Raw genomic sequence first — 17,489 nt, 5'->3', positions numbered from 1 at the left:
ATCAGCTATAAAAAAAATGCCTACCCAATAAAGCGGTCTCAGTGTTAGATGTTGAGTTTTACTTCCTGCTCACGTAAAAGTTGTCAGATCGAGGCATTCGTCTTGAGCAAGATCAAGAACAATATGGTGCCATATAGCTATCTGAGAATCAGCAGGTCCAAAAACTCAGAACCAATATACCAGACTGATAATACTGTCCGAGAACACACTTCCAAAATAGCATACAAGACATAATATGCCTCCAGATGATTATGTATTATAGATGATACTACACAAGAACATATTGTGCTAAGGCGAATAGAAGCTTCAGACACGGGACCACATTAAGTGTTTTGAGATCACGTGATATACTAATGAGATGCGTATAAACGTCTGATGTCTTCGAGTGCCATCTCATTACTACAAGGCCGTTCAGCAAACCACTCATTAATATTACTCAGTGCCAATTTTGTGCCTTCTTTTCGGCCCTATATCTTTACAATCTTATTATGTTCCATTACACGACCGAGCGTTCATTCATCAGATTTCTTTATTTTCAGTCATCATGGTATGCAAGAGGTCGTGACTGTGTTGATCTCAGTCAGTATGTATTTTTTGGTCATCATTCGCATGGGGTCTGAGGATGATACGACGTATGCCCTGGTCTATATTAATTTTCATCAAAATAAGGTATTTCAGGTTTACGGTTGCGATTGAGTTTTAGATTATGTGTCAGGTTTAGGGTTATGTGTAGTCTGGGGCCAGGAATAAAGTTAGGAATTTATTGATCACAATCATAGCAATATTACCGCCACTTATAGAAGAAGAGTTCCGTACAGTCATTATGAGTTTCTTACAACTTTTACTCACCGGTTGATGATGTTGTTATTACTTGGAGTGATTGAACGTTCTAGAAGTTGGTTCTCTAACACCGTAGACTAAATACAATGTCTCACCTAATTACAATGCAACTGGATATAATTTCGTTGCATGTTCGCCCTCTGCTTTTATGCAGATAGGTGAGTATTATTCAGCGTGCCTGCCAGAGTTTTATTTTTGGCGCTTTGATCATTCATACATGGAACGTCAATATTTCACAATGCAATGCTAGTATACCAGAACCATCGCCGTCATGATAATAATAATTCATACAGCGTTCGGGTATTCCCAGGGTTTGTCTCGCCTCCCTGGTATTCCCAAGTACAAGCTCACAATGCCAGCCACTTGTCGATGTTTGCTCAAGACAATGAGCATCATATTTCTGATATCGTCGGTATTGCGAAACTCCGTCTTTCTCTCTTTCTTTTTCTTTCTCTTTCTCTTTTGTTCTTTCTCTTTCTCTCTTTTCTCTCTCTCACTCTCTCTCTCTCTCTTTCTCTTTCTCTCGCTTTCTCTCTCTCTCTCTCTCTCTTGGCATGATCTCAATCTTACTCTTCCCCCATCCTTGTGCATGACACACTGACATGAGTACGGGATATTTACAAGGCGCGTGGGGTAACATTCGTGTAGGCCTATAATGTATAGGGTAACTGCAGACAAAAATATGCATTTTTGTTTATAAAAGTAAATTTTCTTTGCCTCTCATTTTGTTTATTGTCCTATACTTTATCGAGAAGATTGTAGTAAACTTGTTGATTCAAACTTCACCGTAGTCTATCAGAATATCTATGTATGCAGATGACTGCGCAATATGGATATCAGGCAGGAACATTGTACATTATTACTGAAAACTACAGAAATATTTGAATCTTTTAATTTGTTGGTTTGAAGAGTGGGGGTTTCGACTCTCACCTGTCAAAACAGTGCCCGTATTTTTTAACGAAAAGCTGGAATGCCGTTTTACCGCCTGATATAGAACTGAATGGAAATGTGCTAATGTACGAAAAATCTCATCGCTTTTTAGGGGTTATAATTTGATAAAAGGTTAATTTGGCAACCACATATCGAAAATGTAATCACGAGAAGTAAAAGAAAATTAAATATCTTAAGATGTCTAACTGGAACAAGCTGGGGAAGCTCCTCGAAATGTACAGAGCACTTATAAGGTCTCTTTTTGATTACGGATGTGAGGCGTATGACAGTGCAGCTGCTACCACCAAAAGCCATTGACTCTGTCCAATACCAAGCACTGAGGATATGCGCAGGTGGGCTGCCTTAACCTCCTCAGAATCACTACAGGTGGAAATGGGGGAAATGCCTTTGGATATAAGAAGACAAATGCTTTCAAGAAAAATATAGACAAAACATCGAAGATGGGCGAATCATCCGTTGTTGAAAAACATTGAACCATGTTGGCATTAATACTTGAAGGGAAAAACGTAAACAAACCTTTTGGATATAGAATACAAAGCAAGCTGGGAAAACGTATAGAAACAATAACTTCCTCCCCATTTCCACCATGGTTATTCTACCCGGAATTAAGTACTCGAATAAAGAAAACAGATCATCCTACACAGCAAAAACAAAGCAGCCTGGAAATCATACATACTAAATGGGCGACTCAATTACATATAATACACCGATGGATCAAAAGTACCTGAAAGAGGGACCTCTGCAGCTGCATTTTACGTCCATTATTATTCTGTACATCGGAGCAAAAGGTTAGCAATTTCACCTCTTCGTACAGGGCTGAATGGGCTGGCATCATCTTGCTCTCAGATGGGTAGATGAATTAGATATTTATGTGGGGGTTGTTATTTTTAGTGATTCACTGAGTGCACTTATTGCATTACAACAACAGAAGGACGAATCTTTTATTCTGGAAATTCTCACCATGACTACTCACTTAAAGAGTAAAGGAATTGATATATACGTAGAGTGGATACCTGGACATTGTGGAATAAAAGGGAACGAGATGGCGGATTTCCACGCAAAGGCCGCATTAGTAAAGAAAATAGAAGCCAATAATATCTAAATATGTCAGAAATGAAAAGCTTAATTATTACAAGTTCCAAACTCCTTTGGCAAGAAAGGTGGAACAAAACCAACTCGTATTTGAAAACATTTCAAAAAGATGTTAATAAACATATATATGTTCATTAGAGAGACAACATTCAACAATTCATCGACTCCGCTTTGGAGTCCTTGGACTTAACCAAGATCTCCTTAGATTGAGAAATCATGCTACTGTTTCTGTAATAGATGCCCCAGTGAAATAGAGACTGTAAAACATTTTTTTTTAGTACATTGCCCTAACTATATTATAGAAAGGGCTATGTTTTTAACAGAAACAAACGAATCCCAACCGGAAAAATTATGGAATACTTAAAATAGAGTGAGTCCAGTATACAAAAGCTGTAGTACGGTTCGTTCACAGAACGAAACGGTTCCCTATCAGGAAGTAATACCTCCCTTGATGAACAGTAAACATAATACAATACTATAAATATGCTAAATTACACTAGTACATTAAAAATATAATAACATAATGTAATAAGAAAATAAAATAAGAACAGTAAAACATAATACAATATTATAATATGTTAAATTACACTCAGTACATTAAAAATATAATAACACAATGTAATAAGGAAATAAAATAAGAACAGTAAAACAATATTATAAATATGCTAAATTACACTCAGTACATTAAAAATATAATACATAATGTACTAAGAAAATAAATAAGAAAAAGTAACAACAATGATAAATGGTATGATAAGATTATTGAATATAGAGGCTTATGTAGGTAATATCTTATATACATATTTATGTATGGTGTGTATGACATAACAAATAATCTACACGTACTGTTAAGAACATGCACTAACAAAGCCCATGAATGTTTTGCTTACGATATTATTTTTCGATACTATCTTAAAAAATAGATAAATATAAAACGAAATAAATATATTTTTCAAAATATAAAAATGAGAGATATAACACGTGCCGTAAAGTATTTTGGTGACAATAGTCAAATTACTGACTAATCGCCAATAAACCAAAACACAACCCTGAACAACATACAGTATTTTGTTCAAACAAACCACAAAGTAAATAACAATGAATGGTTCGGTGACCTTTACAGAGTATGAACAGATTCCATATTGAAAGAATTTTGTAGTAGGCTTTTCGATTAAAAAAATGGCCATCAAGGATCAACACATGCACTGAGCAGATTCAAACGATTCGTTTGCCTTTGCAAAAACCATGACAACTTGGGAAAATGATCGAAAAGGATGGAAGGAGGGGTCTCGCCGATGGCATCTGGGCAGGATCTAAACGGTAGGTCTGCTTCCCTGTGGGTTCAGCCACTGCAGTGACGAGTGTGCATGACATAGTGTGGGAGGGGGGGGGGGGGGAGGCCTGGGGATTTACCATGAGCGGAATGAAGAAATGCGAAGACAAGGGTACGTATACATGCAGGCCGCGATCCAGGATTTCTTAGGGGGGCCCAAATTTGAAATTATGCGAGCCAAATATTGGTACGTTATGGTGACCAACAGTGACGTAATGCGGGGGGGGGGGCAAGTTTCCCCCTCCCAAGCTTTGACGTTTCATTATATTATTAGAGAAAGAAAGACGATTCGTTGTACCGTTCTCGAAATAATTCTCGTGTGAATTTAGTTTTTCCCCTCCCGCGCGAAGCGCGGAAAATTTTACGATTTATTAAATTATTAGAGAAAGAAGACATTCGTTGTAGAGTTCTCGACTATTAATCCTTGTCTAAATTCAGTCCCCCCCTCCCCCCTTCTGCGCGAAGCGCGGAAGCTTTGACGTTTTTATTAAACTATTAAAGAAAGAAGACGATTCGATGTAACGTTCTCGACCCTTTATCTTCGTCTGATTTCAGTTCCCCCCCCCCCCCTCCCGCGCGAAGCGCGAAAGCTTTTACGTTTCATTAAATCATAAGAGAAAGAAAACGATTCGTTGTACTGTTCTCGACTCTAAATCCTTGTCTAAATTCAGTCCCCCTCCCCCTCCATCGCGAAGCGCGGAAGCTTTGACATTTTATTAAACTATTAAAGAAAGAAGACGATTCGTTGTACCGTTCTCGACCCTTTATCCTCGTCTGATTTCAGTTCCCCCCCCCCCCCTCCCGCGCGAAGCGCGGAAGCTTTTACGTTTCATTAAATCATTAGAGAAAGAAAACGATTCGTTGTACTGTTCTCGACTCTTAATCCTTGTCTAAATTCAGTCCCCCCCCCCCTCCCCCTCCTGCGCGAAGCGCGGAAACTTTGACGTTTTATTAAACAATTAAAGAAAGAAGACGATTCGTTGTACCGTTCTCGACTCTTAATCCTCGTATGAATTCAGTTCCCCCCCCCCAGTGGCGGATCCAGGGGGGGGGGGCCCGGGGGGCCCGGGCCCCCCCCCTTGAGAAAAAATCATGTAAAATCACGTGATTTTTACCTTTTTTTGGGGTTGGGCCCCCCCCCTGGCGCTCAAGGGGGGGGGTGCAAATTGAAATTTTTTTGAGGATCAAAAAAAAAAAAAAATGTGCTCACTACCTACCCCCCCCCCCCCCCCCCCCCCCCCCCCCCCCCCCCCCCACTGAGCGTATTTTTGGCCGGCGCGTTTTTTCAAATTTCGGGAGCAAAAAAAAAAAAAAAAAAAAAAAAAAAAAAAAAAAAAAAATTGTGCTCTGTACACCCCCCCCCCCCCCCCACACTGAGCGAATTTTCGGCCGGAGCGATTTTTCAAATTTTCGGGAGCAAAAAAAAAAAAGTTGGGCCCCCTCCCCTAAGAAATCCTGGATCCGCGCCTGCCCCCCCCCCCTCCCCTCGCGACGCGCGCAGAAGCTTTTTACGTTTCATTAAATCATTAGAAAGAAGACGATTCGTTGTACCGTTCTCGACTCTTTATCCTCGTCTGATTTCAGTTCCCCCCCTTTTCCGCGCGAAGCGCAGAAGCTTTTACGTTTCGTTAAATCGTTAAAGATTCGTATTACCGTTCTCGCCTCTGAATGCTCGTCTGAATTCAGTCCCCCCCCCCCCCCCCCCCACCTCCTCCTGCGCGAGGCTTTGACGTAGTATTATTAGAGAAAAGAAAACGACGTTGTACCGTTCTCTATACCCTTAATCCTTGTCTGAATATCAATATGTTCTTTGTCTGCTCCTTTTTCTTCCTACGTCCTCTTCCGATTGGGGGGACCGCCCCCCCCCCCCCCCCTGGCTACGCGCCTGCGGTCAGATAAACACATCTTGATACCTTGTCCGACCCCGCAAGCTCAGGGGTTTTAAGGCGATAAATACGGTCAGATAAGCATTCAGGGGCCCCGCCTTAGGGCCCCTGGTGGGGTCAAGGCGGCGGAGCCGGCCCCGGAAGCTCAGGGGTTTTAGGCGTTTAATTAAGGTCAGATGAGCATATTTTTGTGTATACCTTATTATTTTGTGACACTGGCAAGTCACTATTTGGCGTGGGGTCCAGGGGGCAGAGCCCCAAAAAATCAGGGTTTTTAGGTATTAAATTACCGTCAGATGATCATCTAAGGGTCCGCCGTAGGGCCCTAAATGGAATCCAGGGGGCAAAGCCCCCGGAAGCTTAGGGTTTTAGGCATTTAATCACGGTCAGATGAGCTATGTTGATGCCTCATTATTTTGTTAACACTGGCAGTTAACTATTCTTACTTTCTTGCTCTCATTCTATTTCATTTCTCCTTAAAATACTTTTTCAAGAAAAGTGGGGGGGGGGGGGGGGGGGGGGGGGGTGGTGGGGGGCTCGAGGCTCTCGATCCCCGCCGTACCTCGGGCCCTGACATGTAGGAATCTCAAGAATCATATTTTTTGCCTGGTTGTAAATTTAGGAATTTGTCATTTTCCAACAAACACATACAAACGTATAATTTACTAAAAAGTGAGGAAAAATTTTCGGAAATTATGTCATTTCAGCAGTATTTGTAATCCACCGTTGTGGAATTAGAAATAAACCACGGTTGAATATGATTTCCCCCAAGCGCCCCCCCCCCCCTATCAGTACGCCAGTATCTCCTCTTTTCCCTTTTTCTTTCCCTTTCCTTCCTTCTCTCTTATTTTTTTTTGATTAGGGGGGGGGGGGTTAACAGCCTAGGAGGCAAGGCCCTTTCGGCCCCCCGATCTCATTCTTCCCCCTTTTATTTTCTTCTTCCTCTTCTTTCTTTCCCTTTTTCTCCTTTTTCCCTTTCTCCCTTCTTTTCCTTTCTTCTCTCTTTTTTTTTTTTTTTTTTTTTTTTTGCGGGGGGGGGGGGGGGGGGGGGGGGCAAGGCCCGCTCGGCCCCCCCCCCCCCTGGATCCGCGCCTGTATACATGAGACAAATGTATTATCTATTTATTTATTTTATTATAGATCTAGTTTTAAATGTATTATTTATTTATTTATTTATTTTATTATAGTTTTATTTTGACAGGATGGTCTCTTAGCTGGGCTAGTTAGTGACAATTAGTGCTCCATTGTAAATATTCGATTCTTAGCAAATAGTTCAACATTCATTTTGCCTCACTGACAATATTACATCCCGAAATGTGTGATTATCATCTCGTAGGCTGTGTCACAGTTAGTAAGACCACACCCACTTCTGGAGCTATAGAGCGCGCTATTCATTGCTTACACATTTAGCTGATTTGTTATTGTTAACACGAAACGGACACCGAATTGTGAGACGAGATGGATGGATTGCCATAATATTTATCCTTCACTCCATTCGTAAAATTCCTTGGTAAGTCTAGTAAATTTCGTTAGCCAATAATTTTCATTTTATATTTGCTTTCGCTTAATAAGCCCGATGTCAGTTGAGAAAATGCTAACAAATGACAAGGTTTGGCTTGTAACGGTCCCACGTGTTACAATATATGCTGTTCAAATACGTAAATTCTTCGTGTGATTATGCATGTGCTAGCTTAGACCGAAAGCTTCAGTCTCTATAATCGTCGGTTGTTCCACTGAGACTACGTCTGGCTCCACTAGACCTCCGGTTATAGAGACTGAACGACTGCCTATGCCAGCCTGTGTTGAACTTATTCCGCTAGATTTTAGCCGCTAGGCCCCTCCCACAAACTTGCCACGGCCGTATTGTTATGCCCCCAAAATCCCCCAAAATGTCATTTTACCTCGTTCATTTCCAATTTTAAATTAGGCCTAGGCTATAATACATCGGTTCCACTTACTAACTTGATTGATATAATCCGTTTAATGGTCCCTTTTAAGGAAATTATCGGTCAAAATCGACATCCATGTTGAAAATCTTGCAAGCCGTTCGCTGCCGTCAATCTCATCCCTTCTAGTCTACGCCGAAGTCAAAATGATTATGAAGGAAAAACTGTGCGCCATCTACACGTTCGTAATGGCGTTATCACAGTTTTTCCTTCATAATCATTTTGCCTTCGGCGTAGACTAGAAGGGATGAGATTGACGGCAGCGAACGGCTTGCAAGATTTTCAACATGGATGTCGATTTTGACCGATAATTTCCTTAAAAGGGACCATTAAACGGATTATATCAATCAAGTTAGTAAGTAGAACCGATGTATTATATAGCCTAGGCCTAATTTAAAATTGGAAATGAACGAGGTAAAATGACATTTGGGGGATTTTGGGGGCATAACAATACGGCCGTGGCAAGTTTGTGGGAGGGGCCTAGCGGCTAAAATCTAGCGGAGTAAGTTCAACACAGGCTGGCATAGGCAGTCGTTCAGTCTCTATAACCGGAGGTCTAGTGGAGCCAGACGTAGTCTCAGTGGAACAACCGACGATTATAGAGACTGAAGCTTTCGGCATAGTGCTAGCTAGACCTAGATTATATGATGAGTTAACATAAGGTTAGCGCCTCAGCTCCGCGAGGATTTAAGAAAAATGTTAGGAATGTGATATTTGATCCATGTTTTCTCATAATTCTTTACAACTGTATTCTATTCAATTTATTACCAAATTATTGTCAAGAGACAAGAGTTGAGACTTGTAGAATTCTGGAGTTCATATTCGCAATCTCAAAATTCAATGTTGGATCAGAATGCACTGCAACTGACAAAAAAGTCAATAAATACAATGAGACCTTAATTCGTTTATTTACTAAAATGTATAGCTTTACAGCTGATTTAACAAAAAAAAGTGATCCATTCAATATAAAATAATTGCTCAGTTTGCAAGGCAAAATATTGGTATCACTTTTTACTTAAAATTTTGATGACATCTGCTCTCAAAATAAACATTTCCAGACCCTTGTGGGTAAGTTCATATCTTTCCGAAACGAACGCAGATGACTACAAGATTTGAAGATATATTTTGTCAGTATTTTCCTAATTTCACACCCTATTCCAAAGACGTTTTCTTCTCTGGGTTATGTTAGGTTCCTCTTTCCATTGGTGGTATCAGATTTTCATAATCTTACATAGTTTCTAACAAGGCCAATAAAGGTCACGTGTGAACTTCAAAGCAAAAGTAAGACAATGTCTTTCAAGATATTTGATCAAAACAAGAGTTTCCAGCCGGTTGTCAAGAAATGTGCATGAGTGTTTAAATAATAACATTATTTAAGAGTTTGTAGAAGATATTCTTTGAAAGATCAAATTGACATCATTTTGCTGCCATAAGTGATAAAAAGATGTTAGATTATTATATTGTAGGAGTGAAGAGAAGGGTATTGTATGCACTTTTTTATGCTTCACTGCCTTCACATCAAATGCATTCTCTGCCAGTGGTATAAAAAATGCAGGAGACTGGGAGTAGTAATCGGAAACAAAATTGAGTTCATCTTATGAGTGATGCTGATGGTCATTATATATCTTTCTGCATTGTAACAGCCTTTTTCTAATTTTGTTTTCTAAATTAAAAGTACTGTGTTTTGTACTTCATTCATTTTGAATTACATGCACCATCTTATTTCACTTTATATGTTTCCTCTATTTTTTACTTTCCAGAGAATGGCCAAGATGCTGAGTTATAATTCATGAAATTAAGAGGCAGGAATATATCTCCATTGACAGTCATCTACTCTTATCCTATTTATGGATCATCTTCGAAGGTTGTGATCACATCACTCCTATCCTGTGTATTTAAAAGATCATATCAAGACTGAAGAACAAAACAAAAATAGTATGCCTGTGAAAGCATTGCTATTATTGTAGGCTGAAAGTACTCCTGTTGCCTGATAAGACAATGTGATGACAAGGAAAAAGAATTAGACAATCACAATGATGCTGATGACAAGTAAAGAACTGATCCCCCAGCTTCAGACATTACTTGCCTTCTCTCTGATGATGGATGTCATCAAGACATCGTATGGAATGCCTCAGTCTCCAGGTAAGCATACATTTACAAAACAAGACCCATTTAGTTTGTTTTTGAGAGGTTCATTTCTTGCCATCAGGTTTTAACTTTCATTTCTTTGTGCTCAAATCTTTCTGTCCAGATTAATATTTTCTGCTATGAAACGTTGCTTTTGAAGAGCTTTTGGTTGTGTGCATCTGAAAAATAAATAAAATTGCAAGAAATTAAAACTAATATAGAAAGAAATCTTGTTTGTTTTTCCATTTGATGTAGAATTTCCCCAAACCACAGATTTTTTTCTTCTGCCGAGTAGACCTACTCCAGTCAATACAAAAATAGTAACAATGCTTGTTCATTTTCTGTAACTTGCCCAAACTTGAAGGAAAAAGTATATGTAACGTACATTGTTCATGTTTGTAGGTGTAGGTACCACATTAACATGTTCTACAAAAGATCTCTCACTTTCTGTTGTCTATTTTTATCAAAAACTGTCTAATGTTCATTTGATCATTTTTGTTTTGTTACAGTTTGGAGAAACATATTACTGAAGGATAGTTATCACCAGCAAGCCTCATTCCCTCAATCAGGTGCAGCTAACTGGCTAGACTCCACTGCAGAGCTGGTCTGGCTGTTTGGAGGACAAGCTACGCTGAACAACAAGACGTCTACCCTGGATCATCTCTGGAGATTAGATCTTCAGACCATGAACTGGACCCAAATCCAACATAATAAAGAAAATGGCCTGCAGGGAGACATCGTGCAGTTTTGTGCTCTCAGGGGAAATTCCTTGCTCTTGCTGGAGGAATTCTCACGTCAGGCTCTTTAAGCCAGAATATTTGGAGATATGATACAGATGCAGGGACTTGGGAAATGGAAGTGGGGTATGAAAGCTTGCTAGGTAATGTTACAAGATTCTGGTGCTCAGGACAGGACCTTTTTGGTCTTGTCCAGGCGAAGTCTGATACAACATTGTTGCAGTATCATTGGGACCATAAGAGTTGGACAAAGATTCCAACCAGGGTTGGCACAAAGAAAGCCCAGTCAGAGCTTGTACCAGACTTGAGGAATGTTTCAATCTATCCATTGTGGCCTTCAGAGAGAGGGTTTATCATTCTCTATGCACCTGCTGATCAAAATAATTAACATTCAACTCTGATCAGTTGAAGCTGATTGACTCGCTATGTATTCTATATGGTTACTTGATAAAGATATTCAATGGACACCACTACTCTCTGACTGCAAAACTAATGATAATTGCCTGATAACATTAGCAGCTACTGAAAAGAAGAAAACTGCATCTAGGGACTTGCCATCATGTCGTACACATGCTGGTACATGGATCGATAGTGATCATAATATATGGATGCATGGTGGTATGTCCGACACAAAACCACTGCAGGATACATGGACGTATGACTTACAAACCAAGTCATGGATGCAACTTGATAGCGCCTGCCAGACAGCAGCGTGCCAGGGACTGCATGGTCCTCACCTGGACCCTATGACTTGGACCTATAATGACACACTCTTTCTCTTTGATGGTCAACAAGCTCGGACATCCTCCAATACCACACCTCTCGCAGGTATCTGGACCTTGGACATATCCAACTTTCTGAAACATTCTATGCTAGCTGTGCCTCCTATTGGTGTATTTCTTATCTCTTTGAGTATTACTTTCATTGTATCGTTGGGAACTTGTGTGATCATCATCCTTGTCAAGTGTTCATCACCGAAGGCCCCCAGGATCAGGCCACCTGTCAGGACCTACGGCAAAGTGCAGTATTCACCCGTTAGCTCTAGTGAAGTGCCATAAGTGAAAAACATCCTCTGAAGAATGGATAGATGTAGATGTGAATGGATATCAAATGTATCCTATAATGTTACGATTCACATTCCAACCACTATTCAATGGTATCTCCTGTCTTTCTACCCTACCTTCAAAGAAAGTGTTTTTATTACAGGTAATGGAATGACAGCATTCTATGTACCAAACTTTCTGAATGACCTTCTTTTATGTAGTCTTATTTTTAAAATTTAAATTCAAAGCATAGTGATATGAATATTATTGTATAATAATAATAAATTACATTTATAAAGCGTTTAATACAATGTTGCTAAGCTCTGAACACAACAAGGTATAACACATGCTTCACAAACACTCATCATCCTCAAAGGAAGAAGTAAATCTTGGATTAAGACCACCTCATATGTCTCAACCTTTAATGAATTATAGTTTTAGTAGAGGTTTCAAAAAAGAATTTAATACAAAAATACATGTCTCCTACAGGTTAAACTTCTAGGATATGGGTAGACCTCTCACATCTCACCCTGTTTCACACTCTCTCTTCTACAGTGTGCAGCTTTGTTTTTGTCTTGTTTTGTCCTGTCATGTCTTGTTTGTCCTGTTATGAATTGTTTTGTCATGTCTTGTCTTATTGTATATTTTGATTATGTAGACACTTTAAAAGGTTTATGAAAATATTTTATTATATTATATCTATTTTACTGTGATTATTAAGACACTTTAAAATGATTTATGAAAATGTTCATATTATATTTATTCTTGGGAACCTACAAAAACAATCTATGCTTTCCAGTAGGTTCCTGTTTCATTTCATAATTTGCCTTTGTCAACTATGTTCTTTATTGTGCGAACAATATGATACAGAATAAATTTCAATCAATCAATCAATCAATCAATCAATCAATCAATCAAATATACATTCCATATGATGATGATAATAGTCATTCCAAGAGGAACTCTATTGTTGCCTTTTTCATTTTGTATTCAAAATTAATTTTAATCAAGTTTCAATCTACATGTGCGTTATCTTGCCTTTTGTCTGAAAAGGGTTCATGGAGTAAGATGCTTTGAAAGGACAAACACAAAATCTTTATTAGTCTAGAAGAAGAAGAAAAACAAATCATAAAATTATCTCTTTTACCTTAATTTTTTTTAAAGAATGGGGTAAATTTGTAAGATTGTAAAAAAACAATTGATCGACTTGCTTCCCTGATTTTTAATCTATTTAATTTTATTATTATAATGTTTTTTTCTTTTTGTCTTGCATTTAACCTTATACCTCTTCAATCATTTAAAAACTCCAGTGGAAGTAAATCATTCTACATATATATATAAGTCATCTTAGCCATAGTCAATGACTGATGTTTCGCAATGAGAGCACAAATTGATTTGGTAATCAATCTATCCAATCTTGCAGTGATTTTGTTTTCATGTGCAATAATTTTAGCCTAATTTCTATGTACATGTATATATATCTTCACTGTTAAAATCAAACCATTGTTGCCTTTGGTAGAATTGTAATCCTGAAGAACAAAAAAGACAGAACAAAAACACTCTATGGGATTTTGTTAAAGCTAAATTATATTAAATTAGCAGTAAACAGTTGAAAGAAAAAGTAGAATATGATTATGTGTTGATACAATCATCATGAATACTTGATTTGAAAGACTACTTGGTAGTCTTTCTGTAAATGACCAAAATTTAATTGTCATAATCCACAAAATGTATGCTTAATGTTGAGGATTATGGATAGATGATAGTACAAGGCAAATAATGCGGAGAGACAATTTATGATAGCCATATACCTGTAGTATGCACAAAAAGATATTGATATCTGGATGATTTAGGTGTCAAAATGTGTACTACATGTACTTAATTACATGATCAGTGAAAATGTGTGCATGCGCTTTTCTTTATTTGTGATTTCCAGATGATGTGTAATTTGTCATAGGTTTTACTAGTCCAAAGACCAAACAACTTGTAAAAGGTGCTCTATGGTAAACAATGAGGAATAAAATGATGGTAACTGACTTTCTTTATGAATGAAATGCTTTTTCCGGTGACTACTAGATTACCATATCTTATTCCCATAGACTTAATACATTATCCACCCTGTACATGTAGGCAATGGCTTAAGACTCTTCAATATGAAACAAAAAGAATAACTAATAAGTAAACTTCACACTCCTGCAGAATCCACCAATTCTAAGAATAAAGACAAAATCATAATTGTGGTAGTATACATTCCAGAGATGTAGAGATAATTACTGACAAATATATTTAGCTAATTAGAAGCAAAATAACCAGTCAGTACTGATCTTACAGACATGAGATTCATCCTATTCTTTAATACTATATTTCATGACTGACCAAAATTGAAAGCTTTAAATGCATAGCCTTTCATATGATAACTACTTGTGTATATGCAATGTTTGGAGATTTGTGCATGTGGGCATTGTGACTTTTTTTCCCCAAGCTAATATTTTTCAAAACCTAAAGTTTAAAAGAATCAATTTTTATATCACAGGCAAACATTCTTAATGTGTGTGTTGTATCCAAGCATATGTATTCCAGCTCATTTATATCTGTATCTGTCCGTGACGTACAATCACCAGCATCTGGTTGTATTTGACAATCAGAAAAACTTCTTATTTGATGGTGCAAAAGTGTATTTTTTAATATTCTTTTTAATCTATAAAAATTATATATTTAGGAAATGTGTCATGAGGACAAAGTTAAAAATCCATTGCTCAACAATGGAGGTGTAAACTATTGAGAAATGAAATTGGAAATATTTGATAATCAGAAAATAATTGTATTGAATCAAGCACTAATTAGTGTACGGTTGTATTTTACATGTATATGTACATGTATTTGAATATATAGTAATTAACCTGGCCCTGTAGCCAGAGACAATTTCTTAAGTGATACAGAATTTTGATCACAATAATCCTTACCTGGTAATTGTTTTATATTTTATGATCATCCCAATATGATTGCAGAAGGAGGGAATTTGGCCGAGATATTTTTTCACAAATACTGTACTTTCGCATGGCTATGCAATTTTTCAGGACTTCTTCACCCTGGGCCCTCTTGCATAAAGAGTTACGTTTAAACGCAACTCTGAAAATCAAACACAAGTCCTTAAAAACATGAAACACATTTTTGCGATTGCATAATTTCAAGTGCAACTTTTCCAGATCAAACGCAACTTTATGATAAATATATGATCAAATCAATCGCAACTCTCTTAATGGAATGCGCAGTTGCGTATGATATTTGCATTTGATCTGACTTGCGACCAATTGCAACTTGACTTTTATGCAAGAAGGCCGTGTGGACAGCTAGTTATCAATGGAGCATTTTGGGTGCAACAAATTCAAAATTCTAGATATTGGTATTTGTAAATTTGGAGTTTAAAGCTAATCTTGCACTCTGGTATGGGAATCGTATTTTGAGAGAAAATTGATGATTTATTCTGCATTATTTATCCTGCAGTAGATTTTTTTTTCTTCAACCAGTGAAATAAAAAGAAACGCACAAAAACTTACTGGGCATCATCTTCGATAAAAAACACAACTCCCATCTGCACATAGTGACCAGTGTTGATGTAGGGCCTACTTACCCAGATTTCCTTATCTTTCTATGCTCATTCATTACTCAGCCACTACCGGTATGTATTTTCTACCAAAATTGTTTGACATATGTCATTTATTTGTAATGTTGAACATTCAGTGTGACTTTTGTTGGATTCTGTGAGAATTTATTTTCTATATTCTTTATTTATTTATTAACCAGAACTCAAATTTATCTTTAATGTAAGGTATCACAATGCAAGCTAATGCCATTATACAAGTGTAAACCTCATTTTTGTTCCATTATTATGCAATTATTAGCTCTGCATGTTTGTTTTGCAATTCGCTAATTCAGAAAGATTCTGGTTATGTCAAAGCTAAAATAATTTTTGTTTTCCTTATTTGCTATGTCTCAAATATGTCATTCTCAAGAAAGGCTTCAAATCTGAAGAAGTTCAATAGAATAGAACTTAATTAAAAATTATATAATTACGTTATATGTTAATATTCTGGTTGTCTTCGGATTGAATTCCTTATTCCTAATTACAACAAAAAAAGAATGTAGAGACAGTATTAGAGAAGTGAATTATACAGACAATGATGAGGGAAGTGAGACAGAGAGTAGTGAATGGGAAAGATAGATGGAGATGGAAATAATATAGACATGGTAATGAGAGATGTGGGATAAGAAGAGGAGAGAGTGAGGGATAGACTAGGAGGAGAATAAAAGGAGAGGGGCAAAAAGAGGAGAGATAGATATGGGGAGGAGAGATGGAGAAGAGAATGAAAAGAGAGGGAGAAAAAGAGGAGAGATAGAGATGGGGGGGGGGGGGGGGGGGGCTAGAGCATAGATGTACAAAAAGGGAGGATGTGAGGCATAGACATGATGGGAGTCTTGTTATGCGCATTATGGATGAGGGAAGAAACCAAGAGATTGAAAAGAAGAAAGATGTTGGGTACAAACATGGAGAATGTGAAGGAAAAAATAACTAGTGCTTATTCTTTTAATATCATAGATGGGTCGAGATGTGTGATAGCCTCAAAGGGATTGGGTAACTTTGTCTCAGATTCTGATAATTATAAACCTTAAGGTCAGTCAGGAACCCCATGACTTTTACAAGCCGATGGCCCGTCTGATTATCAAGATATTTGTGATTGGAAATCGAAATCAAATTTAGCGTTTTGCCTAACGGTTTTCATAACACTACTGTCTATTGGGGATGAGTGTGATAAAACCTGTCACTCAAAGATTTTTACTTTTTTGAGGCACTTCATGATCATTTTGAAGTGCAATTTTGTTTAGGCTTCAATATTACACCATATCACAGACACCGATAACACGTAGGGCCATGCATCTCAGATTTAACATTGTTAAACGATGCCATTAAGAGAGGATGAGAGAGGGGGGGGGGGGGGGGGGGGGGGGGGTTACAAATAATAAAAAGAATGAAGAGACCGGAGGAGGTAGGAGTGAAGGTAAGAGAGATGGAGAGAGGAAAAGAGAGAGACTGACAACAATTGAATAGAAAGATGAGACAGTGGTGCTATGTGGAGAAAAAGGTGACTTGACAGAAGATGAAAAAGAGGGATTGTCACGAGTCTAAAACAAAAAGATACACTAGATTCCCTCCACTCTCTTTTTATCTTTACCATTGTCTTTATCTGATTCTCTCCTTTATTCACTCAAAATATCTTCCTATATCTCTCCTCTCCATCTCTTCCCTCACTATCTCTCTCTTTGTCCCTCTACATGCATTGATATCTCCCCCTCTTCCTGGTCACTCCTTCACCAATTCTATCAAATATCCATCTACATCCATTTCTCAAGTACTGAAATTCCAAAAACAATGACATGTACATAACCATGTGAAAGTTGCGAGCATCCATAGCTGCCACAAAAAAAAACTTATCCCAACACCGAGGTGGTTTTTGTGATACTACTGAAAGCTGCCT

At 37.9% G+C, this 17,489-nt stretch overlaps 1 protein-coding gene across 1 annotated transcript; it reads left to right on the top strand.

The window, feature by feature from the left end:
- The first annotated feature begins 7,308 nt into the window (after positions 1 to 7,308).
- LOC105443479 lies at positions 7,309 to 11,290 on the top strand. Its single transcript, XM_030998362.1, has 3 exons — positions 7,309 to 7,612; positions 9,809 to 10,190; positions 10,685 to 11,290. The coding sequence occupies exons 2-3, from the start codon at positions 10,082 to 10,084 to the stop codon at positions 10,981 to 10,983; spliced, it is 408 nt and encodes a 135-aa protein (XP_030854222.1). The 5' UTR covers positions 7,309 to 7,612; positions 9,809 to 10,081; the 3' UTR covers positions 10,984 to 11,290.
- Positions 11,291 to 17,489: the final 6,199 nt, after the last annotated feature.

Source organism: Strongylocentrotus purpuratus, unplaced genomic scaffold (genome assembly GCF_000002235.5).
Source record: "Strongylocentrotus purpuratus isolate Spur 01 unplaced genomic scaffold, Spur_5.0 spur5_scaffold_5, whole genome shotgun sequence".
Lineage (NCBI taxonomy): Eukaryota > Metazoa > Echinodermata > Echinoidea > Camarodonta > Strongylocentrotidae > Strongylocentrotus > Strongylocentrotus purpuratus.
The sequence above is the reverse complement of the archived record's forward strand: the minus strand, read 5'-3'. Positions and strand labels throughout refer to the sequence as shown.

Coding starts and splice junctions, on each gene's coding strand:
- LOC105443479 (XM_030998362.1), top strand. CDS start 10,082: ATGATGCTGATGACAAGTAAAGAACTGATCCCCCAGCTTCAGACATTA. Junction 10,191..10,684: donor TGGAATGCCTCAGTCTCCAG/GTAAGCATACAT, acceptor GTTTTGTTACAG/TTTGGAGAAACATATTACTG.